Source organism: Triturus cristatus, chromosome 1_2, assembly GCF_964204655.1.
Source record: "Triturus cristatus chromosome 1_2, aTriCri1.1, whole genome shotgun sequence".
Taxonomy (NCBI): Eukaryota; Metazoa; Chordata; class Amphibia; order Caudata; family Salamandridae; genus Triturus; species Triturus cristatus.
Genome location: NC_140580.1, coordinates 591,582,893 through 591,608,842, shown reverse-complemented (window position 1 = coordinate 591,608,842; position 25,950 = coordinate 591,582,893). Strand labels below are relative to the sequence as shown.

The 25,950-nt window shown below is 45.0% G+C and overlaps 1 protein-coding gene across 1 annotated transcript in view; it reads left to right on the top strand.

The window, feature by feature from the left end:
- Positions 1-25,950, top strand: part of CFAP43 (cilia and flagella associated protein 43) — a 638,428-nt gene that overhangs the window by 161,831 nt on the left and 450,647 nt on the right. The window contains exons 11-14 of the mRNA XM_085607024.1: positions 645-793; positions 2,845-2,948; positions 4,102-4,254; positions 15,584-15,753. Of these exons, the coding sequence (XP_085463150.1) occupies positions 645-793; positions 2,845-2,948; positions 4,102-4,254; positions 15,584-15,753 (576 nt within the window). The remainder of the gene's footprint in view (positions 1-644; positions 794-2,844; positions 2,949-4,101; positions 4,255-15,583; positions 15,754-25,950) is intronic.

Here is a 25,950-nt window from a genome sequence, read left to right as displayed (position 1 = left end):
ACGCTTTAACTTCTGATGCCTATGTGGCACCTGTTCATTGTGTCTGGGGCTGTGTGTGTGTGATTATATGTGCTTGTGGTACCTGTTCTTTGTGTGTGGGGGAGCTTGCAGTGCTGATGCCCATGTGGTACTTCTTCTTTGTGTGCGGGGAAAGTGTCCATTGCTGATTCCCACTTGGTACTTGTCTCCATGTCGTTCCTTTAGAGACGTTTCTCACTGTACAAGAGTCAATTTTGCCCATACAAAAAAATTCTAAGCAGTTGCTCCTTTTCCATTCCAATCCCATTCATCACTTCAAGCTCCTTGAAGCATCTAACTGGGGGAAGTATATGTTAAGGAAATCAAATTTAACATGCGCTAACAAGATGTGACAAATTGAATTTGGGGCATAAGAAGTCTACATTTCCAGCTGATCTGATCATAAAATATGCTACAGAAAGAGATCTCTTCGGTTTCTCTAATGCTCCTGAACGATATTTCCCACTTGACTACTGTGCATGATGGAGCACCTTGTTTATGTCGTATTTGTTTAAGTATGAAAACCACATTGAGACTAAAGCTTCCCTTGAAATTATCCAATGGCTAAAAATTGATTTTATGGAGGAGAATGTATGTTTATGGTTTCTCATGCCTTCTTTAACTAGGCGACTGCTATGGCTTGCTGCCCCTCGTCACACTGTGCTGCGGTTGGCAGTGTAACCGGCCATATCTACTTCATCGATATTACCAGAGTGGGAGCTCCGCGCCTGATCCACAGAGTCTTCTTGTCCAATTCTCCTGTGCAACAACTGCAGTGAGTAATCCGCAGTGTTGGAGGTGTATTCTACTTCATGGGTTTTGTTGTCTGTAAACTCTGCAGTTAAGTAAAGTGCTGGTCTTTCTTAGATAATTCACTTTTTGGACATTATAAATATTAAACTGTGTTCTCATGTATACAGGTCTTAGGTGCTTTACTTAAGTTAATAGGGTACAATAAACATCATGATCTTGTCGAGCCACGTTCCCTAACTGGAGCAGAGTGGTCTAATTAAATAAAGGCAAATAACGACTAGGTCAAAATATACATTTTACTTGGACCTGCTGTGCCATCCTCAGCGAGCCCAGTTGTATGGTGATTTCTTGATTGTGCTGGTATCAAAGATACTCATAGACTGCTTCATATTGTGTGGTCGGCCTTTGAGTATCATGGTTCAGTTCAACGCTTCTGGCTGCCGGTAAAGTTGGCCTGTGGAGCCTACAGTTCTTGTGTGGGATTCGGCCACATGGCAACTGCCAGGAGTCTCCACATCCTAACCTTCCACTTGTATATCCGTAGTTGGGTCAGATGTGTTAATGCAACATGGTCGTTATAGACATTCCCCATCCTGTGAATGAAATTTTCATTTTGTTGATTAGGTTAAAGTAGCCCAAGTGATCAGGAAAGGAAAATGCCATAGGACCAGCCTACACTTTGTTCTGTGGCATTCTTAGATCTGTCTGATTGCTATGGAGCACTGCCTTTATATGCTCATTAATGCCAGGCAGTCTCAAAAACTTTAGCAAGCCTCCATAAACCTCAGAATCCACAGAGAAGTCTGTAGCGCTGGAGAAGTTAGATGCATAGTGAATTTAGATAAATGTATTTAGAAATTTGTCATTGCCGTTAAGTATGAAGACCACAAGTATAAGGGTTGAAAGTAAGTTTGCATGGCTACATAAACCCTTTACAAAGTATGGATTGGTGACCAGGCCCAGGGGCCAACTGTGACCTCAATAGTTGGTCTTCGTGATAGTAAAAAAGTAGAGGGCTTTGTCCTCCAGCAAGTTTATGGTTATGTGAAACATTACATGTAAATAGCATGGGAAATAGATATGTATTTGTTTGAATTAAAAAAAACCTGTAGAATAATATTGGTGTAGGTTAAAAGATTAGGTGACAGTTGCACTGTCAAGCCACACCTAAAAATCCAGATAGGTTAATGACTGCCCTCCTCCTATTTGTGCTGCTGCCAGAGAAAACCAACATAAATTCTCTAGTTTTATAAGACACTTTAATAGCATTCCCAATAGACAGCTGAATAAATAAACAAAATGATCGGAGCTGTGTGGAAGGCAATCACTTATTTTGTGGAGGCACACAACTTCTGCCCAATCAAAACATATACTCCTGGCTCCTAGCATGTGGGCAGAGCCAAGGCCCCTCTTTAGTGATGCTCACATAATTGTCTGGCAACAGCTGCGCTGTCTATCCAACCATAAAAAGGCAGCCTGAAATTTGAGGGAGTTTGTGTATGGCAAGGAATGTGGATTTAATTGGAATTAGTTGTCCTATATAGTATCATGGAAATGCTGCTTGTCATGCTGTGGGTCACAATAAAATCTAACAAAGACATCAGACAATAGTATGAAATCTGAATTATGGTAATATGTTATGGGATTTTGGAATGCGCAGCACTTCAACTGAGCGAGCCAGAGCCACATTGATCAGAAAGGAGTGGGGTATTCGATAGCTTCTAAACCTTTTTGAGATCACTCTTTTGCTACCAGGACATGTGTAATCTTTGCTGTGTTTATTGATTAGGCTTACCCTGAGATCACCCACTCAGATTTGGTCAACGCCTGCATGAGGGCTATATATCTATGCCCTGCATAAAAAAGCCCACTTTGTTAGAGCATAAAAAAAGTATGCGCATATGTATGAGACAGTCTTTTAAAGCATTTCTTCGGAAACGCTCCTTGTATTGAATCAGGTCCATGACCAACTAGCAAGGGATCTGATGCACATAGACTATTGCTGAATTGTAATCTTTGTTTCATGAAGCATTATCTGCACTCTACTAACTTGATCTGTTACCTTATTTCTAGCTATGACCACGCTGGTCAAATCCTTCTTTCTGGAGCAGTGGATGGTTACGTTTTCGTTTTAGATGCAAAACCTTCCCAGTCATTCCAGGTTATTGGATACACAGGTAATAAGCAAACTACTATATACTACAAACTACTATAAATCTATAAGTTCTTATCAGCGACAAGTCACTTCTGTACAGTAATGCGATGGGAAGGGGGTAACGGCTGCGCTATGGCACTAAGGTGTGTGCATGGCGCATGGCTGCTGAAATAAGCGCTGGCGCAAGGGAAAGGGAGAGCCATATCTCTGAAGAAATGGTGCTCTCCTGCTCCCTCGGTATCGCACTACACAGCGTAGACTCGTGGGGGCTGTGACATTTTTGTAAATCTCCCCCATTGGACCTCTCCCCTTGCTCTCCCACGCCATCCATAGGTGAGCTGTGTAAAGTAACATTTTAATTGTTAGCTGCTGAAGCCTAAGCATGTGCTAGTACTGCAGCAATGTGCGCACATATATAATTCAAGATTGAGTTGGTTTTGTTTCATCTTTTTTGCCTACGCACTGACATTGGTGTGCATGCAAATATTTATAAAGTCATGTGCGACAATAAGGGTGTGTTTCATCCACGTGCTAGCTTTTCTACATTACACTGTTGATGCAACCCAATTGATTTCCAATAGTTCAATCCAGGAAGTCCAGCAGACATGTTAGTAAAAGATCTTTGGGATCCACCCAGAAATAGGAGAGGCACAACCCAAATGTATCCACAGAAAGCACCAGCAGAAGAGCTTATGATGCCTACCTGGAATCAGTGACCCAGCATGTCCTACGGACACCTTAGGAATGGATTCATGCCATCTGCCAAGAACCCGATTCAGAGGGTATCAATATGCAAAGCCTGTGGAAAGAATGCAGTGAGATTACAGGAAAAAAGAAGAGGGATATGGACGAAGATGGACAAGTAGTTTAAGCAAGGTATATAAATAACTACAAGAGCAGCGATTCTGGCCCAGGGAACATCCAGGCTCTAACAGGACCAACCAGGCAAACCTCCAACCTCTAATAACATTGTACCCTTCTTATGTTTATGAACATGGGGATGTTCTGTAGATATTTCATCTATACATAGTCCTGAATCTATATCTGGGCAAGATGCCAGCATCTGTGGCAACACTGTGAGATGCAGCTTTGTAGAATCATCCACTTCTCCCACTGAACATATTACTAGACATAGGTGATGTGATATTTTCAGATACCGTATTATTGTATTTCAGAGATGGGAGGGGAAATCCTTGACCTTTCCACGCTTTGCAACCAGGAGACGTCGCACATCCAGGCAATGGCGCTTGTTTGTCCAGCGGAATCCAAGTTGGATGGTGGAGGCACAAAACTTCAGTTATTTTATCTGACACCGGAGATCCTAGATGGTAAATATCTTTCAATTTGAACCCCAATTTATTTTACAGTCCGATAATTATTCATGTTAGTGTATTTTTCCCAGTGTACAGTATAATTTGTGAAATGTTTTAATTTTGATTGCTTTATGCAAATGTTAAAGTGGTCATGGTGTCAAGCAGTCATTGTGATGGGGGCAGAGAGCTGTCTGCCTTTAACAGAGGCAAACACATTTTAAAGTATGGTGCTGTAATTGATGAATGCAAAACAATGCTAGCAGCAATATTATGCTGTTGATAGCTCCAATTTTAAACTGTTTATGGTCACAAATTGCATCCGCAGTGGTCTAGTCCCCTTAAGACTGCAAACTATAAAAATGAAGTTCAGATTCGACCCGATCTCCCTCTAAACGTATTTATCAGATGGTAGACATGCACTTTGGGGGTTTGTGGAAATGAATCCATTACATCCAGTAAACCCTTCTGACGGAGGCGGCCGCGCACCGAGCACACACACAGCCGTCGGTGTACGTGAGCGTGGTGTGGCTTGTCAGCGGTGAGGCAGAGGGACTTTTGTGGCTCTGCACTCCTGTGGTCTAGCCAAAGCGCAACAGCTTTGTTTGGTGTTCTGTTTCCAACCCACTCCAGGTCCAGGCTCTAGTCCCTAATTCCAACAAGTTAGAGGGCTACTCGCTCTGATCGCACATTTGCCCCCGACATGAGTGGCTTTACAGAATATCAAATATACTGCAATGTTTTTGCCCCAATTATCTTTATCTGCTACTCCCTGCTCCTCCACTTCAAAATGGTTTAACTTCTGTTTCAGTGCCAGTCTGGTGTCTTAGTATGTCAAATGTGGTCTGATTCTTTTGGCTAATCTTACCCTCTATACCTCTACCTCCAGTCTTGATTTTCAAGGAGCCTGCCGTATTTCTGCTATTACTCCATCCTTTTACTGTGTTTCTCTACACTGTTATTATTGACATCACTTTTTGTCATCAAAGGGATGGGAAAGGAACTAAGGGCCTCTTTAATATTCATGAAGTAGGTTGAATTGCGACTACGATTCTGTTTTTGAAAACCAGCCTATTAGTACATAGGTCTCTTTACAAAATATCACACTGGTCGCAAAAATACTAGTCACAAATTGTAGCCAGTATTTTGCAACCAGTGTTTAGTATATCTGGCCCATAGAGTCTTGGAGCGCCTTCTTTCACTTAGAGCATGGCACTAATCTACCAGGGCCAGTAACTCATGCAATGAGGCGATCTCAATTACCACCGATGTTCCAAAGAGCATCAGGTGTGAGTTTAAAGCAGAGTAGACCTCATTGATTGGAGGCAATCAGTCGCCGGCCAGAGTAAAAGAAGCATCCATGCCTGTGAAGGCCTGACTGGATCGGTCTAGTTGATCATTGAGAGGTTTCAGAGAAGGAGGAAGACACTGTATGATGAAAGGGAGGTGTAAGATGAAGGGGCAAGGATATTTGAAGAACCATTATCTGACTAGATCTACATTGCCAAGGAACAGGTGGAGCCCACAACCAATAAGCTCCCTGGATCCATGAGAAGGGGTTTGAAAAGCATCCCACCCTTCTGAAAAAACATCCCAGAAGGTTTGGTCAATAATTTAACTGTTTATGCTTATCGTGGGTTGCAAAAGGAGAAAGTGGTTAAAACACTTAGCAAATTGCCTTAATTGAATGGCCATACTGTTCCTGATGGCAAGCTTACACGAACCTCTTTTTCCCGCTCAGCAAAGATCACCTTCATATGAAAAGCTAGTTAATCTGATAGAACACAGAAAAATGAGGTGATTGCAGATTTCGGGGATAAAACTAATGCAGGAAAAGAGTGAAAAAAATGTACTTCCAGCCTGAGTCTCAAGTGTAACTCATCCACAGTCAGGAGAGAAGTAGCCAGTTGCACAGCAATGCAATTTTAATTCTATCTCAATCCCATAGAAATAAAAAATGACCAATGCACCTTAAAGCATGGTGACAATGCCTCAGGAGGGACAACTGAATTGTAATACCCCTGCTGCTCGCTTTCCTTCTGTTGAGGTTAAAGTAATCAAAGACCAACAGAGTTGGCAGTAAGGCAGAATCAAGAGTCAAGATCATCAAAGAAGGTGCCTGGTGTACTGACACAGGTCAGTGTGAATGGCAAGTGGCATGGCTAAGAGTTGCAGAGTTTGCATTGAAGCGATGGAGAAGGGAATGTGATTTAGGTAATTTTGTTACACCTGGATGGGACATTCCATAAACACCATGCAACCCAGTAAGTGGGTGGTACGCTTCTTGAGGTTTTATTGGTCATTCTCCGCGGAGATTTGCTGTGGCTTTTGTGTGCAGGGTTAATGCTAGGAAGAACAAAGTCAGTGGATATGCTGGACAGTATGTTGAGGTGTAGGTGAAAAGAGAGAGTGGTCAAGGAGACCAGTGACTAAGGGGAGTAAGAGGTGGGGGATGAGATTGATGGGGAAGAGTATTTATGACAAATTATGTATGGAGGCAGACAATCAAAGCATACTACACAGTGCTTAATTTGTAAAAGAATAAGTGGCAGGGTCTTAGGCAGGAGGACACTGCAGCTTGCACCATCCATTGCCCATGCCAGCTCTGCCAATAACAGTGCCACACAACCACTAACCCTCACAGTCTTACAAGTGTGACAATTCATATTAAACCCCGCCCCCAAAGCTGTGAGAATGGCTTGCTTGGCAGGTAAAAGTAACTGTTAATGTATATTGAATTAATAAGCAGCTGTTATTGTATTGCTTTGAATAAACGTGTATAATAATTATGTTTACAAATATAAAGATATTCATTAGTTCTGCTTAACAAATGCACATATTACTTATGGTTATATTATTATATGTCTAACACATATAGGTGTGACTGCATACATAAGTAAATTGTTATCATAACTATTTATCCAGTATTGGGGTATCTTTCATAGATTCACATGCCTGAATCATTCCCCGTCGCCGAGGCGGGAGTCCCCGGTAAATAAAAAAAGTAGTGCCAAAATGCTAGTAGTAGTAGTAGGCCCAAAGAAAAGGCCCAAAGCCTGTATCTTAGCAGCCTATCTACCTCATTATGCAAAAAGAACCAAGAATTTGGTAACAACCAATCAGACACCAGCACCCTTCTAGAACCCTCTCAGCAGAGCCAGTTCTCCTCAGATTTTCACCGCACGTCGTGTGGAAGGGAGTCTCCCTTAGTGCCTCTCAGTTTTCTTTCAACTTGCTTCAGCATGTCAGACAAGAAGGCTTTATTTAAGTCCTGCAGGACCTGCACCAAGAAGAGAGTCCATGTTGATGATCAACATGTAGACTGCATCTACTGCCTCTACCCTAAACATGAGGCAAAAGATTGCAAAATTTGCCGCACCTTCCCTACAAAAACTCTCAGGGATAGGGAGGCGAGAGTGCTTTTGTGGCTTAAATCCTCTTCGGCTGAGGAGGATGACAAAGCCTCTACTTCTAGCAAGAGAGCTAGATCGCAGGACAGCTCTTCCAGCGATGGGAAGAAGCGTCAGAAATCGCATCATTCTACTTCTGATGCGCACTCTCCTCAGGAATCTACAGTCAAGCAAACTGTGAGTAAAAGCCTTTCAAAATCTTTGGCTTACTCTCAAACTTCAGTTTCTGTCACCTCGTCTGCTTCTTCATTGACGCAAACATTCACGACGACGGCGCTTACCTCACCTATTATGTCTACGAAGATTACTATCCTCTCAAAGAAGCCCACCGTCGAGGGGTCGTCGACGAAGTCCTCGTCGACGAAGTCCGCAGTACCGCCGTCGACGATTCCGCCATTAAAAAGCCTGTCGACGTCGAGCTCGTCGACGAAGAGCTCGTCGACGAAGATTCCATCGGCGACGAAGATCCCGTCGACGAAGAGCTCGTCGACGTCGAGCCCGTCGACGAAGAGCTCGTCAACGAAGATTCCATCGACGAAGACCCCGTCGACGTCGAGCCCGTCGACGAAGGGCCCGTCGACGAAGATTCCATCGACGTCGAGCCCGTCGACGACGGCTCCGTCGACGACGAGCCAGTCGACGACGATAGCACCATCTACGATACCGTCGACGATCCCGTCGACGATCCCGTCTACCACAACCCCGTCGACGACGACCTCGTCGACGATGATCTCTACTCCAGTTTCCACCAGGACTTTTCAACTAAAGTCTTTTCAAAGGCAGGACATTTCACCGCTTACTCCCTCGCATCTCCTGGAAACTTATGTGCAGTGTGACGATGATGATTATGTGGACGACGAGGACGAAGGGCCCTTTGGGGTTGCTCGCCATCCTTCGGAACTGCACATCAAATGTCAGGAGGACGATGAGGATGAGGATTATCAAGGGCATTACTATCAGGAAGACATAATCGTTCCGCATCATAGACCCTGCTACTCACAACCTCGTAGGAATGAGATGTCACATCTGCCTCCTACTTTGATACAAGACCTACAGGCCATGCTTGCAGATTATAAGCAGCGTTTTCCACCGCAGCCAAACGTTCCACAGGTTCCACAGACTGCGCCGCAGCCGGACCCATTGCCTCTGCCTGAGGGTCCAACCCCAATGCCTCAACTGCCTGATCCTCCACAGGACCCGCATCAGGATACAACCTCGGAGGAGGAATACGAAGAGGGCGAGTTGCCAGACCCAGCAGACCCTTGGGATTCATATATAATCCCTATGCCTTCGCCACCTACCCCTCTACCATCTGATTCGCCTCCAGAAGATATAGGGGGGTTCCATAACCTTATGCAGCGAGCTGCGACCAGGTTCAGCTTGCCGGTTACCATTGAGCAGTCTGACTGTTTTCTGCATGATTTTAAGGAGGAGTCAAGGAAGGTTACGAGAGCTATCCCTATCATTGACTATATTTGGAAAGAAGGGGTTAAAATCATGAAAAACCCGGCATCAGTACCAGCGGTGCTTCCACGGATTGACAAAAAATACCGTGCTCCAGCCGACAGTCCCTCTTGTCTCACTGGTCAACCGCGTCCAGACTCGGTTATATCTCAGGCTGCCCAACAAAAGTCTAAGAATCCGGCAGCACCGGTCACTACACCACCGGATAGGGAAGGACGCCGACTGGATCTAATTGGGAAAAAATTTTCAACTATGGCAGCTGCTTCCATCAGGGCAGCCAACTCCCTAGCGATAATTGGGCGTTATGACCGCCAGATGTGGTCAGAAATGGCAAGCTTTATCGACCTCATCCCAGAGGATAACAGGCAAGATGCTCGAAAGGTTTTGTTGGAGGGTGAGCGTGCAGCCTCAGAGACTATCGACTGCGCACTGGATATTGCGAATACTAACTTTCGCCAGTTGGCTGGGGCTGCGGTTCTTAGGCGCCAGGGTTGGCTGAAAGCTACCACGTTCAGACCAGAGGTCCAGACAAAAATATTGGACATGGCCTATGATAGCGAATCATTGTTTGGAAAACACATAGATGATGCGCTCCAAGCAATTAAAACGGATACTGATACTGCAAGATCGTTGGGCTCCTTGCAATACAAAAGAGGTACCTTCAGAGGAGCAAGGGGCCGTGGATTTTCTTCCAGAGGAAGTTATCATACCCAACAAAATAGGTACCAGCCTCAGTATCGGCAATCATATCAGTCTTCCTACAGACAGACCAATACATCTGGTTTCTCTCGTCAAGGCGGACGAAAAAGATCGCAGAATCAGGGAAGAGACACCTCACGGAAGCAATGATTTCTGCAGGGCGCCTTTCACTCCTTTTCCCCTCCCTGTGGGTGCAAAAATTTCAACTTTTGCGACCAGGTGGCAAGAAATTACGTCGGACCAGTGGGTTCTGGACCTGGTTCACAACGGTCATACCTTAGAGTTTGTCACCAAACCACCCAACAAACCACCCAAGGGACCCCCTCCCCCTCGTCTTCACTTACTATTCAAAGAAGCTTTAACAATGCTCCTCAAGAACGCAATCGAGAAGGTTCCTGCGCTTCAAAAGGGGACAGGTTTCTATTCCCGCTTTTTCTCATCAAGAAGAAATCAGGGGAGTGGCGCCCAATCTTAGACCTTCGCAATCTGAACAGATTCCTCAAGAAGCAGGGATTTCGCATGGTCACTCTGGCGGAAATTCTAGGTTGCCTCAACGAGGGAGATTTTCTAGCTTCCTTAGATATGGAAGACGCTTACTTTCACATCCCAATACATCCGAAGCATCGCAAGTATCTTCGCTTCACAGTGGCTGGCGCCCATTACCAGTTCAAGGTGCTCCCGTTTGGGTTAAAATCTGCCCCAAGGATCTTTACGAAGTGCCTAGCTCCAGTGGCAGCAGTGTTGCGCTCCCAAGGAATCCAAGTCTTTCCGTATTTAGACGACTGGCTAATAAAGGGTCCTTCGGAAAGATCAGTCAAGACTGCCGTGACAACATCTCTTCGTCTGTTCCATTCTCTGGGGCTTACGATCAACAGGAGCAAATCTCAATTACAACCAAGGCAGATCCTTCCCTTTTTGGGCGCGCTGTTAGATACCGTCCGCTGCAAGGCATTCTTGTCTCACGAACGGCAGGTTCGTCTTCAAAACTTAGCAATCCGAATTTCCAAAAGAAAGTCAGTTTCTGTCCGGATGTTCGCGTCGCTGCTAGGGATGTGCTCCTCTGCAATACACCTCGTTCCTCTGGCGCGGCTCCGCATGCGACCCTTGCAGGAGGAGTTACACCTTCAGTGGCAGCAGGTGAAGGGCTTCTTCGACGACATCATCAGAGTCACTTCAGGCATGAAGAGCGCTCTACGTTGGTGGTCCCATGTTCCCAACTTATCAGAAGGACTTACTTTCATTCAGAAAATTCCAGACTTTGTCCTCACTACCGATGCTTCCATGGAAGGATGGGGAGGTCATCTCCAAGATTTACAGATACAGGGGAAGTGGTCCCCAGAGTACAAAAACAAACACATCAACAGTCTGGAATTGCGAGCAATTTTTCTGTCTCTGCAAGCTTTCCTTCCAAGGATTGCAGGTTCTTCGGTTCTGATTCGAACCGACAATACCACCAGCATGTTCTACGTGAACAAACAAGGAGGAACAAGATCAGCAACTTTGTCCACGGAAGCTCAGGAGTTGTGGGAATGGGTCACACTCCACAACATAACCCTCAGAGCAGAACATGTCAGAGGTCTCTGCAATACATTAGCGGACACGCTCAGCAGATCCCAATCAGATTGCCACGAATGGGAGCTAGAGCAAGCTCAGGTGCTCAGAATATTCAGAGCTTGGGGAACACCACCGCTGGATTTGTTCGCCACGAAGGAGAACAAGAAATGCCGCTTCTATGCCAGCAGATACCCTCAACAGGGCTCAAGGGGGAATTCCCTGTCCATGCGATGGTCAGGGATTTGTGCTTACGCTTTTCCCCCGATACCCCTGATACCGAGGGTCATACGCAAGATGAAGTTGGAGGGCTGTCGTCTCATCTTGATTGCACCCAGATGGCCACGCCAATACTGGTTTCAGGAGCTCCTATTGCTATCACAGGACCAGCCGATCAGTCTTCGCCCGACGCCCACAATGCTGTCAAGGAACAAGGGTCAGGTTCTCCACCCGGACCCTCAGTCCCTACATTTACACGCATGGCTCCTGACTTCTTAGAGTTTAAGGACCTGGATATCCCTCAGGACTGTAGGGATATATTAACAAAATCACGAGCTCAGAGCACGATAAAAACTTACCGTCTAAAATGGAAACGGTTTTGCTGCTGGTGTGAAGCAAACCAGGTGCACCCGGTGGATGACCCTGCAGAAAAGATCCTTCCTTACTTGTTACACCTGGCAAGATCTGGGCTTTCTTTCCCTTCAGTCAAGGTCCACTTAGCTGCACTTTCAAGATTCAGAAGGGGTGCTCATGGCCCTTCTCTTTGTTCATCCTCTTTAATTAAACAGTTTATGAAAGGACTATTCCGAGAGTTTCCTCCGGTCAGACTTCCGCCACCGGAATGGGAACTCAACACAGTCTTATTGCAGCTAATGAAGCATCCATTCGAGCCCATCCACAAGGCTGACCTAAAATTCCTTACATGGAAGGTGGCTTTACTTCTGGCTTTAACATCAGCTCGAAGAGTGAGTGAAATTCAGGCGTTTACTGTAAAGGAACCTTTTCTACGCTTCACTCAAGACTACGTGCACCTCCGAACTAATCCAACGTTTATACCTAAGGTGCCTTCACAGTTTCATCTTAATGAACCAGTGACGTTAAAGACTTTCTTTCCTAATCCATCCACCCCAGTGGAACGAGCCTTACATTCTCTCGATATCAAGAGATGTCTTAAATTCTATCTTCTGAAAACAAAGAACCTCAGAAAGTCTGATCAATTATTCGTGGCTTATGGCCAAACTACTCTGGGAAAGGCGGTTACAAAATCCACCATTGCCAGATGGATAGCATCTACAATACTTTTCTGCCATGACAAGGCTCACAGGCCTCTGTTGAGGAAACCCAAGGCCCATTCCACGAGGACAGTAGCAGCGTCTACAGCATTGTTTGCTGGTGTGACTCTGGAAAATATCTGCCGTGCTGCGACGTGGAAAAATGTCCACACTTTTACCAGACATTACTGCCTCCAATCTACGCATCGTGATGATGCAGCAGTTGGGCAAGCTGTACTACGACATCTGTTTCTTTGAGATACCTTCAGGTACCCTTTTTTCATATTTTAATATGTAAGATGTTGATATCTTTAATATAACAATGCAATGTGTTACAATGATGATTTGCTTTCATGTTAACATGCTTTTCTCTTTATAGATGGCATATTTTGAATTTTAAGATCTTTTCTTATACCTCTTGTTAACAAGCTGTGGATGCAATTAGGGAGTATCAGCACTAGTCTCCCGCCATCCGCAAACGACTGTATACTTGGTATACTGCTCGCTATTCTGATTCAGGCATGTGAATCTATGAAAGATACCCCAATACTGGATAAGAAAACAAGTTACTTACCTGTAACTACAGTTATCCAGTATTGGTATCTTTCATAGATTCACATGCACCCACCCTCCTCCCCGTAGAGTCAGTTCTATAAATTTTGGGACGTTCACTTCCCACTTGTGCTACGAAAATCTGAGGAGAACTGGCTCTGCTGAGAGGGTTCTAGAAGGGTGCTGGTGTCTGATTGGTTGTTACCAAATTCTTGGTTCTTTTTGCATAATGAGGTAGATAGGCTGCTAAGATACAGGCTTTGGGCCTTTTCTTTGGGCCTACTACTACTACTAGCATTTTGGCACTACTTTTTTTATTTACCGGGGACTCCCGCCTCGGCGACGGGGAATGATTCAGGCATGTGAATCTATGAAAGATACCAATACTGGATAACTGTAGTTACAGGTAAGTAACTTGTTTTCTTATCTACAATTGCTTCACTATTGAATCACCCAAAAAATTGTTTTTATAAAAACAAATAAATTAACTTAAAGTACAGAAACGCTTGAATGTCTGAGTTTATTAAATACAACTTTAAATCTACATTTATTACCTTCCTTATGCAAATAACTTCCATGTACTTATGTATCTTTATTTATTACTTTACTTCTAATTAAGCATTTCCAATGTACTACCCTATACCTCTCTCAACATATCCTCTACCTCCACTCTCTGACTCGTCCCAAACCCCATTCTACTACTATGATCCACTAAATAACCCTTTCTAGACTCTTCCCTCCTTGCATCATCTCATACCTCTTTTACTATTCAGATATCCCAAACAAGCCTTTCAAAATACTTCCCTCTGACTCTTTCACCCTCCACCTCCCCTTTACTCATCCCAAACCTCCTCCTACTGCTATGAGCTCCCAAAAAAACACTTTCTAGACCTGCCCCCCTTCTATCCCTCCACAAACCTTTTCAATCCAATTAACAGACTAACATGCATAATTTCATATTTACCTATACTAATTCCCCACTAATCCTGTTTGAGTTCCGTAGTAGCGTGCTACCTTCTGAAAAGAGCCCCGAAACCTGATCAGGGGTAGCAGGCACTATATAAATGCAATCCCTTCCCTCTATCACTCCACTATCCATTTAATCGAAATAACAAACTCGCATGTCCACCGCTCAAATTAATTTTATATCTCCCTATACTAATTCACCACTAATCCTCTGGGAATTCCAGAGTAGCGTGCAACTCGCCGAAAAAGTGCCTTGATACCTTGTCAGAGGCAGTAAGCGCTATATAAATGCAAATATATTTACTCATACTAAATTAGGCAGACAGCGCCTCCATGTGGCAGACTGTCATAAGTGTCAGTGCTGACAACTAGGTGCTGGTGCCGAGGACTGGAACGCACCGGCTCAAATTCAGCATTGATACTACATAGTTTACATTGCCTCCAAAATGTAAACAAATGTTTTTATGGACATTTGTTGTGTTTGTGATAGGAATAGGCACATTCTAGGCTAGAAGTAATCCTTAATATGTATCATGTATATTGTGTGTGTGTGTATATATTTCTATATGAATAAATATTTATGTATATACATATATAAAAAAAATTGCATTCCAAGAGAAACACATTTGCAGGAAACTGCGACTGTTAAGAACCCCTTGCAGCTCAGAGTAGAGCAGAGCAAAATTAAAAGATTATTGCCATGCAGGTAATCGTAATAAGGCTATTAGCACCCAGCACTCCAGCAGTAAATTCAGCTCACTGAAAGAAATTACCACATCATACCGGCTTTGACTCTCTCATCACAAACCTCTCTCTTTGTTGTGCTGGGCCAGCTCCTCCTTACTTCATTAAATTCATTTAAAACCCAAATTCCACTAGAAAAATTATCAATTGACTAACAATACTTTTTTGTACTGTTTAAATGATGTAAGGATTTGAATTTCATAGTGAAGGAACCAGATTGTGATGGAAGAGAGTGGGCGTTGGTCTGATGTGGCAGTGGGAAGAAGCCCATTGTCCCCTCGTGGAACCAGAAGTAAAAAAATAAAATTTAAAAAAACGAGAAATCGGAGTTGTGGCGAGGGTATCCCCTCACAAGGATTATTTTTGCTGGCCAGCGTTTAACATGGCATTCCTGAACTGAAGAAACCTCATTGCCTCGACAGTGCAATTATGGAAAGCTAGGTTGTATTTAATATGGATTTGAACGTATAATCTGTAGGTCGCTCGGTGGGCACTGAGACCGTGGACTCTGTTTAGATAATCCATCTTTCCGCGATAGTTTTGGAAAATTCTTTTTCCACTAAGATTCAGTGTAGGAGATGGCTGTGTGACCTTTATACATTCTCTAACGCTTTGTTGGAAATAAAACAATGTTTGCTTGTATATCTGTAACAGCATATTTATTCAGTGGCATTTTCTGATATATAATAGATCCCACTCAGTACACCAATCACAAAGGCATGCTGAAGGATGACGTCATTAGGAAGCATGTATACCAGCTGGAGCGCGCACTGTCATCAGCCGTTTTGGGACCAAATGCAAACTTGGTGTTTGGCTACTGTAACAATTCACCTTTCATATATATATACGAGCTCCCAAAGGTAAGGCTTTTTATTTTGTAGACAGAGCAAATATTTAGGCACAGTAAGGTCAATAACCATGTAAATATGTCTTGTAAAATCAAGGTGAAGATATAAGAATTCAAAACGATATGTTAAAGTTTTCACCACTGAGACAAAAAGCATTGTAATGTTGGCTATGTTAAAACGGAATGTTTATGCCACTGATTTCAATGTATTTGACTGGTCTCCTTTCCCAGTTATGAGAGTGTACCCAAATTCTACCTGTGCAGATGCACAAGATCCTCTACTGCCAAAGTCCTGTTCTCCTCCTATAATTCGGGAGAGCAACTGTGGTATTTACACATCATCACATTTGTAGGAAAGGGGTTCTGGCTGGAGTGTACAGAAGGCTCTTTCACTCTCCTAAATAAATAAATCCTCAGTAGCCCATGAGAAATGTACATGTCTGTTAGCAATGACTGAAAACCCAAATAGATATTTCCCAAAAGGCACTACCAGGCTGGTCTTAATCTCATTTAGTCAATTTCTTTAGACAGTATCGGAATCTCAATGATGGCCACTAAGGGCCTGTTAAGCTTAGTCATTCACAGTCAGGCTAACGAAAATGGAGAATTAACCCCATAGCTGATGAGACTTTTCCACCCCTGATGCTAATCCCTTTTTTGATGTTTGGGGTACTTCGCGCTTAAGCCTTCAACGTTTTATATCCACAAAAGTTATACTTGACAAATGTACCTCCTTTTTTCCCACATCCTGGGAGTTATAAAGGTACCTAGGGTTTGTGAATTTCCCTGGAAGCAACAGAGAAAAAAGCCAAAATACAGCTACATTTTTTAGGGTTTCTTATTTGAAAGATTGGAAAAAATGCTGTGCAATACAGTGTAGGAAGGTTTGCACTGCTAAGATCGCTAACTTCCCAGCTTTCGAGAACAAGCAGAGTTTGTTTTAGCCTACTTGTAGTTTGTGATTTAAACAATTGTGAAACCCACAGGTGAACCCCTGTAGATATACGTTTCTGAAAAACTAGATAAAATTCCAATATTAGCAAGGGGCATCTTTTGTAGATAGCTCATGGTTTCCCCAAAGAAATTGGTCATTAAAATAAAAATAATGGAAAGATAGGAAAAATAGAAATAGCTGACAATGTTGTCATTTTTTGGCCCGATAGCTGATTTACAAAAGCAGTATAGCATTACATATATTGGATCCTTCTGGTTGCAAGGATATAAAATGTTTGTTGGTTGGCCAAAAACACACAATACACAGACCCAACAACTGAACTGTAGCATATATTGATTTTTCATTGTGTACTGTCCATGAATCAATTCATAAGGTAAATTATAATAAATGAAAAACGGGTGTGAAGAAAACCTAGGCTTTTTTATAAATGTACCCTAGATGCTAATTCTAGCGATAGTGATTATTTATACAACTCTGAATTTGATGGTTATCCATACTATTCAGGGTAATTAGCAAAATGTGATCTTTCTTGCACACTGACTTACATTTGGAAGCAAAAAATAGAAAGAAATAATTTTTATAATAACTAATATCATACTGTTCTGTGTTTCCACACTTCCCGTGATAAAAACGGTACCCCACATGTGTGGCTGGACTATGGTCCATGGATTTTTCATTGTCCCTAGTTTGATTCTTTCCAAGCACTGAAGCTAGGTCCAGCCACACAAATGAGGCACCGTTGTTATTTGGAGAAGTGTGGGAATGGTAAGTGGTAGGGATTTTGTAGATCCCAACAGATATTGGAAGTTTTCATCAAAGAAATATGAAGTAGATGTGTGATTTTTACACAAAGTTGGAAGGTTTTAGGGCATTGTGGATATGTAAGTGGAGTCCACACATTTCCCCACCTTGAACTCCTCTGGATGTTCAATTTTCAAAATTGGTAGGGGCTATTGTTCTCCTGAAGTCCATCCACTTCTGAAGTACAAGCTCATACCATTTGGTTTGGTTTTGGCACTACCAGTAGTAATCTGTTCAAAGAGTAAATACTAATAACAATATCCGAAAATTAAACCTTACTGGTAGGGAGCCATAATGCCTCGTCAAGGCACCATCCACTTTACTGTTTATTCACACAACTTTCATGCACGTGACACACAGCCATTCAAACCACCACCCATGAGCCCAACTTATACAACACTCACATCAACAAACCTCCTCCATTTAAGGACCCATCACATCATACTGTGACAGAACTGAAACACAAGTCAAACTGCTACTCAACCAACCATCAGCCAATGTATATACAAGCACACCTCGAGCAAATCAATACATACATACTGCCAGCCAGCTGCCGCACATTCCTCCAGCCAACAGCCACTCATTCCCCCGGCCAAGAACCACACATTCTGCCAGCCAACAGCCACACAATCGTCCCTACACAAATAACACCAGCCAATTTTGTGGGGTAATGTCTTCTATCCTGACCATCCATCTTCTACCTACACAAGATGTCTATGAAAAAAACAAAGGCTAAGCTTTGACTACCTGTTTATGTCAGTCTCACTTGGAGTCCTCATACCACAAGGGTGCCAGGTGTACCGTTACTGATGCCTCCCTGTGGCAGCATAATGAGGCTCAGAAAGACTTGTTTTTGATGTGCCTTTAGCACATTTGCAGCCCTAAATCCAACTCCTATTATGCATGTAAGTTGAGGGTGTCCGAGAGTGCCTTTCGGATCTATTCATCAGACTGTGTGAGCATATCTGCTGGGTCACTAAAGAGCACTTCAAGAAAGATTAAGGTCTTTAGGGTTTTGACACACAGGATACTCTGTTAAATGTGGTGTATGTCCCGTCAAGCAACATGTGCAGTACATTGACTATAATCTACTTCTATTATGATGAAGGAAACAGACAAGACTACTCATTATGTTTGTAGTGCTGTGTGCAGTGTTCTGTATGTCACTAGTACGTTGACCATCTGCCTTCTACTTATACAAGAACCTTATGAAAAGAACGCTAGCCTAAGGGTTGACTACTTCTTCATGTCTTTGTATCCCACAAAACACTGACTAATACTGTACGCATGCCAAGTGAACCTTAACTAACACCTCCCAGGGAATCCTCCTGAGGATCAGAAAGACATGTCTTTCATGGACCCTTAGCACACTCGCTGTGCTAAATCCAACTCCTCCTAGTGTATGGTTGTAAGAGAGGAGTGAGTGTGTGAATATGCCGGTGGTCTCTGACTCATTCCTTGGACTGCATGAGCATATCTACCTTTGAATATGTCATGGCCAGGCAGGGATAGTTACACTAAGCACTAGTACACGCATGGTAGGAATGCGAAGTTCATGAACCACAACTCCCACAACCCCTTGAGACAGTTGAGACCGCCCGTGGAACTGAGTACTTAAGCTCCGCCCTTGTAGAACTCGAGGCTTGTCACTCGAGCTGATACCCGGTACCAGCGAGACTTGCCGTACCTGAACTCTTCCGTGGACTGGGTGTTTTGTTTCTACGGCCTCTGTCTGACGGAAGGCAGCTGCCGTAATTACCGGAGACTCCCGGTTCAGTATACCGCTACGCGCTGACTTTTCTCTGCCCTGGAGCGGTGTTTTGTGACTTCCTGACGCCTCACTTTAAATCCCAGGGGCGTGCCAGGAAGTGTGTATCGGAGTGAAGCAGACCGGGATGGATTCCAGGCTCCCGCGCACTCCGTGACCCAGACAGAGGATTACACAGAGAACGAAAGACCGCTACCCTGCAACCGCGTCTAGCCTTCCTCGGATGTTACGAGGAGGAGGCTCGACGCCGGTGCCGCACCTTCTTTGATTTTTGGGATTATTTAGTTTCCACCTTCAGGAAGACGCATTGGGCAATTGCGTGTTCCCACCGCCGTCACAAGGAAAGGCGGTTCCATCATTACTCCGCATCGTATTAGGGGTGCAGTTGCATTCGGACCTCAAGCACGCTCTGGAGAACTCAGCAAGGGGAGCGGCGAGATACTAACCATCAGCAAAAGAGGATTATCTGCAGTAAGATAAGTACCTCGTTCAGATCCAAGACTGTGATGTTATTTTGTTTCCTTTATTTTTCTCTTTTTGTGCCTTTTTTAAATAAGAGAAGCACCGCTAGCATTCTAGTAAGTAAATGAGACATAGGGGGTATAGGGGCATTACGGATAGGAAGGGGGAGTACTCTAATGTGTTGATTGTGTTCCCACTTACAGGGCGGTTGGGGTGAGCTATAGAAGAGAGAGGCCTACATCTTCTGACGACATCCCTATTCTGGGCCCTGCAGCGGCAACGTTATTGTTTCCTTTGTCCCTTTTTTCCCTTTCCCCTCTGGAGGGGCTGTTTGTGGAGTGTACAATATATCTACTCCTAGATAGTCCTCTATAGTGGAAGGGATTAACTCACTTCATCCATCGTTCCTGCTGTACCCGGCTGTAAGGTTAGTGTTAACCATCCTCTGTGTCTGACAGAGTGACAAGCCCACGGTAACCTACGGCCCGAACGATGGATACCAATACTGTCCTCACGTCGGTGTTGGAAACATTACCAGCCCTACGACTGGAGGTTGATGCCTTCAGAGGTGAGAACCTAGAATTGCGAAACGAGATGAGTACTATGAGACGTGAGGTAGCAGGTTTGTCTCGCTCTAGTCCCACGGGGGCACGAGGGTCTCAGTACATTAGAAACTGGACACTACCCCCTCCTGCTTCTCAGGAGACTAATGCTGGGCAAGCAACACAGGCATTGGGAAGTGGCACAAGTCCCTCTACCATCCAGGTCATACAGCCCGCACAGCTCCCCCTAGCCCCTCCTGAAAGATTCTATTGGGAACCAAAGAAATGTGGTATCTTTTTAGGGCAGTGTAAGCTGCACTTCATGTGCAAACCAGCAGTGTTTCCCACTGACCAAGCTAAAACGGCCTTCGTGATGTCCTATCTGGGGGGGTAACGCAGCCAGCTGGTCTTTTCCCCTCATAGAAAGAGACGACCCCGCCTTGCGTAATTTTGACACCTTTTGTGAGGAAATGCGCAAACTGTTTGATAGGAAGGCACATCTGCTCTCCCTAGATAGGGAATTAATAACCCTCAAGCAAGGCAACCAGGACTTGTTGTCCTATATTACGACCTTCAATAGACTCATAGCCGAGACTGCCTGGCCTATGGAAAAACGTACATCACTGTATTATCAGGGATTGAGAAGCGAATTGAAAGATGTTTTGGCACAAGTGGTGCACATGCCAACCTCCTGCGATGAACTCATAGATCTCACCGTGCAATTAGACCATAGGCTACAGGAAAGGAGAGGAGACAAACCACGTCGTGAAACCCCTCGTCCCAGGGCAATTGCTGAAGGACCCTCTATGGGTGCCGAGGGAACAGAACCCATGCAGGTGAGCGGCATAAGAGGACCTCTAAGTACAGGCAAAAGAGAGCGGAAGAGGAAACAACGGCTCTGTATGTATTGCGGAAAACCAGGGCACTTCATAAAGGACTGCAAGGCGAAAACTAAGTCACCTTTCAAAGACTTCCGTGGAACACAAAGTGCCCGTGGTGGATTACTTACAAGAGAATTCGGAAAACTAGAACGCCCAAGCAAGTCCCAGACACCTTGTATGAGGCCTCAGGAGGAAGAGGTCTGTCTAGCGGTGGTAAACACTGTTCAGAACTCCGTGGCACATATGAATGTGTGTGTCTCGTTGGAGATACCCGTGGCCGGATCGGTGCTCGTGCATGCCTTGATAGATTCAGGGGCTACGGGTAACTTTATTGACCGAAGCTACACACAGGAACTAGGCATACCCTGTATTAAGAAAAGGGCCCCAGAACCAGTAAAAGCCGTAGACGGCACAGAACCCACCTCAGGTCCTATACGTTATCATACCCAAAAAATCCAGATGCAGGTGGGCTTACATCATTACGAATACATCCACTTCGACTTGATAGATGCCCCCCATTCCACTCTTATACTGGGCATGCCATGGCTCACTCTACATGATCCTTTGGTGCAATGGGCAGCACAAACAGTTACATTGAATTCCGCCTACTGCAAGGAACATTGCACACTAGCCAGGCTGCAAGAAGCCCCACAACAGACAAACCCTGCGGAATTGCTCGCCAGCAGCTGTCTTACACCAAGTGTGGGATGCGTCACCACGCTGCCACTCGAATATCAGGCATACCACTCAGTATTCAGCGAGCAGGAAGCAAGTAAGCTGCCTCCACACAGGGCATATGATTGCGTGATAAACCTGGAACCAGGAGCCAGCATTCCGTGTAGCCGCATTTACGCCCTAACCGAAGCAGAAACCACTTACCTACAACAATATCTGGAGAAACTGCTGGCTAACGGCTTTATACGTCCTTCCTCTTCCCCGGCCTCCTCTCCTCTTTTTTTTATACCGAAACGTGAAGGGGGTCTGAGGGCTTGTATTGATTACCGGGCTCTCAATAGAGTAACCAAAAAGAACAGGTACCCCCTGCCGTTAATACCTGTTTTGTTGGACCAATTGAAGGGGGCTACAGTTTTTACCAAATTAGACCTCCGTGGAGCGTATCATCTGGTGAGAGTGCGGCAGGGGGATGAATGGAAGACAGCCTTCCGGACCAAATACCGTCTATACGAATATCAGGTGATGCCCTTTGGGCTATGCAACGCCCCTGCCGCATTCCAATACTTCATGGAGGAGGTACTAAGAGGATTATTGGACGTGTCATGCATCGTTTATATTGACGATATCCTAGTGTACTCCACGTCAATGGAAGAACACATACCACACGCATCGGCAGTACTGGAACGACTCCAGCAACATTCGCTTTATGCAAAATTGGAAAAGTGTTTCTTTCATACCTCGGAAGTGGAGTTCTTGGGTTACGTTATAGGCCCCAATGGACTCTGTATGGACAAAAAGAAAACGCAAGCCATCCTGGACTGGAAACCTCCTTCCTTTTTATGGACGATTTATACGAAACTTCTCCTGTATTATTCAACCCCTAACGATTCTTCCCCGGAAGGGAACCGTTTTCAAGTGGACTGAGGCAGCCAAGAACGCATTCCAGACGTTAAAATCTTGTTTCACCAGTGCTCCAGTACTGAGACATCCCAACGCATCCCAACCATTTGTACTCGAGACGGATGCCTCTTATTACGCCCTAGGGGAAATCCTTTCTCAAAGGCACCCAGACACGGGCCAGTTGCATCCAGTAGTCTTTTTCTCAAAGAAGCTGTCCAGTTGTGAGATAAATTACAGCATCACCGATAAGGAGCTGTTAGCCATCAAACGCTCCTGTGAGGAATGGAGACACCATCTGCTGGGGGCCAAACACACTGTGGAAATATATACAGATCATCGTAACCTGCTATTCCTAAAGAGCGCTCGAGCACTAACACCTCGGCAACTAAGATGGTCCTTGTTCTTTGCAGACTATGACTTCGTGATCAAGTATCGACCAGGGCCACAAAACGGGAAGGCAGACGCGCTCTCTAGACCTTTGCCCATTCCGGCGGGTAACAATGAGAATGCAGAAGCACCCCCCTGCATACTACAGAAGGCTTCCTTTCCCATGAAGGCAGCGGTGTTAACCACCTCTCACGACTTCCTGACTTGAGTCAAGAAACAAATCACTGGTATCGATAAAGACGCTTGGGTCCAGGAGGAAGCATCACACCGTTCAGTGAAAGACGGATTGCTGTTCCATGATGACAGACTGTATATTCCTGAGGGTCCCTTTCAGCATCAAGTCCTACAATGGATCCATGACACAACCTTAGAAGGACACATGGGTATACATAAAACATTGCAAACCTTGACTCGTTACTTTTGGTGGAGGTCACTTCGGAGAGATACTGCACAATACATAGCGGAATGTTCTGTTTGCACCCAAGCCAAGGCACAACACCAATGACCCAGGGGCCTACTCAGACCTATACCCACGCCTCCAGCTCCTTGGCACACGATATCCATGGACTTCATTGTGGAAATGCCTCCTAGCTCCGGTTATAACACCATACTAGTGGTAGTATATCATCTGACTAAAATGGGTCATTTCGTCACTCTTACCAAGTTACCCACCTCCGCAGAGTTGGCCACTGTCTTCTTGCAGCATATAGCGAGACTACATGGAATTCCATCGGTCATCATCACGGACCGAGGAACCCAATTCACTTCCAAATTCTGGAAGGCATTGTGTGGGGTCATGAAGATCGATGCCCGTCTATCGACAAGCTATCATCTTCAAACAGACGGGAAGACCGAAAGACTAAATCAAACCTTGGAGCAATACCTGAGATGTTTTACGTTGTTACAGGAAGAAGATTGGAGTAGGCTTTTGTGGACAGCAGAGTTAGCCTACAATAACGCTGATCGCTCAACCTTGGGATGCTCACCTTTTTATTGCCTCCATGGCTTCCATCCCAATATCTTGCCCTTTGAAAGTCCTGTGGCCTCTACTCACCCCTCAATCCAAGATCACCACGCGCATCTAAAACAAGTATTGAATAAGGCCAAAATGCACCTAGAAGAGGCGTGAACATGGAACAAATCACAGGCAGATAAAAAGAGAACAGAAGAACCTCCCTATAAAATAGGAGACAGGGTATGGCTTAGCACTAAACACTTAGGCTGCAACCTGTTGTTTCCCTTGAGTCCTAAGTATGTGGGACCCTATCATATAGAGAAGATCATGAACTCTGTCGCCATAAAAATAGAACTTCCTCCTGCTTGGCGCATCCACCCAGTGTTTCCCGTTTCCCTCTTGAAACCCTGTCTGCAGGGTACACGTTTACCAGTAAGACCACCACCTGTAGACGTAGATGGGGAACAAGGAATACGAAGTAGAGGGCATTCTAGATTCCAAATACATCAGAGGGCGAGTACACTACCTCATAGAGTGGAAAGGGTATGGCCCAGAGGAACGCTCTTGGGAGCCGGTGGCTAATCTACACTGCCCTGGCCGTCTAAGGCGTTATCATTTATGCTTCCCTACCAAGCCTGGGGGTCCGCCGAGGCGTCGGTCGATGAGAGGGAGTACTGTCACGGCCAGGCAGGGATAGGAATGCGCAGTTCATGAACCACAACTCCCACAACCCCTTGAGACAGTTGAGACCGCCCGTGGAACTGTGTACTTAAGCTCTGCCCTCGTAAAACTCGAGGCTTGTCACTCGAGCTAATACCCGGTACCAGCGAGACTTGCCGTACTTGAACTCTTCCGTGGACTGTGTGTTTTGTTTCTACAGCCTCTGTCTGACGGAAGGCAGCCGCCATAATTACCGGAGACTCCCGGTTCAGTATACCGCTACGCGCTGACTTTTCTCCACCCTGGAGCGGTGTTTTGTGACTTTCTGACGCCTCACAGTAAATCCCGGGGGCGTGCCAGGAAGTGTGTATCGGAGTGAAGCAGACCGGGATGGATTCCAGGCTCCCACGCACTCCATGACCCAGACAGAGGATTACACGGAGAACGAAAGACCGCTACCCTGCAACCGCGTCTAGCCTTCCTCGGATGTTACGAGGAGGAGGCTCGACGCCGGTGCCGCAGCTTCTTTGATTTTGGGATTATTTAGTATCCACCTTCAGGAAGACGCATTGGGCAATTGCGTGTTCCCACCGCCGTCACAGGGAAAGGCGGTTCCATCATTACTCCGCATCGTATTAGGGGTGCAGTTGCATTCGGATCTCAAGCATGCTCTGGCTAACTCAGCAAGGGGAGCGGCAAGATACTAACCATCAGCAAAAGAGGATTATCTGCAGTAAGATAAGTACCTCGTTCAGATCCAAGACTGTGATGTTATTTTGTTTCCTTTATTTTTCTCTTTTTGTGCCTTTTTTAAATAAGAGAAGCACCGCTAGCATTCTAGTAAGTAAATGAGACATAGGGGGTATAGGGGCATTACGGATAGGAAGGGGGAGTACTCTAATGTGTTGATTGTGTTCCCACTTACAGGGCGGTTGGGGTGAGCTATAGAAGAGAGAGGCCTACATCTTCTGACGACATCCCTATTCTGGGCCCTGCAGCGGCAAAGTTATTGTTTCCTTTGTCCCTTTTTTCCCTTTCCCCTCTGGAGGGGCTGTCTGTGGAGTGTACAATATATCTACTCCTAGATAGTCCTCTATAGTGGAAGGGATTAACTCACTTCATCCATCGTTCCTGCTGTACCCGGCTGTAAGGTTAGTGTTAACCATCCTCTGTGTCTGACAGAATACTAGAGTAAACATGTTAGAGCAGATTCTGCTAAGTTCC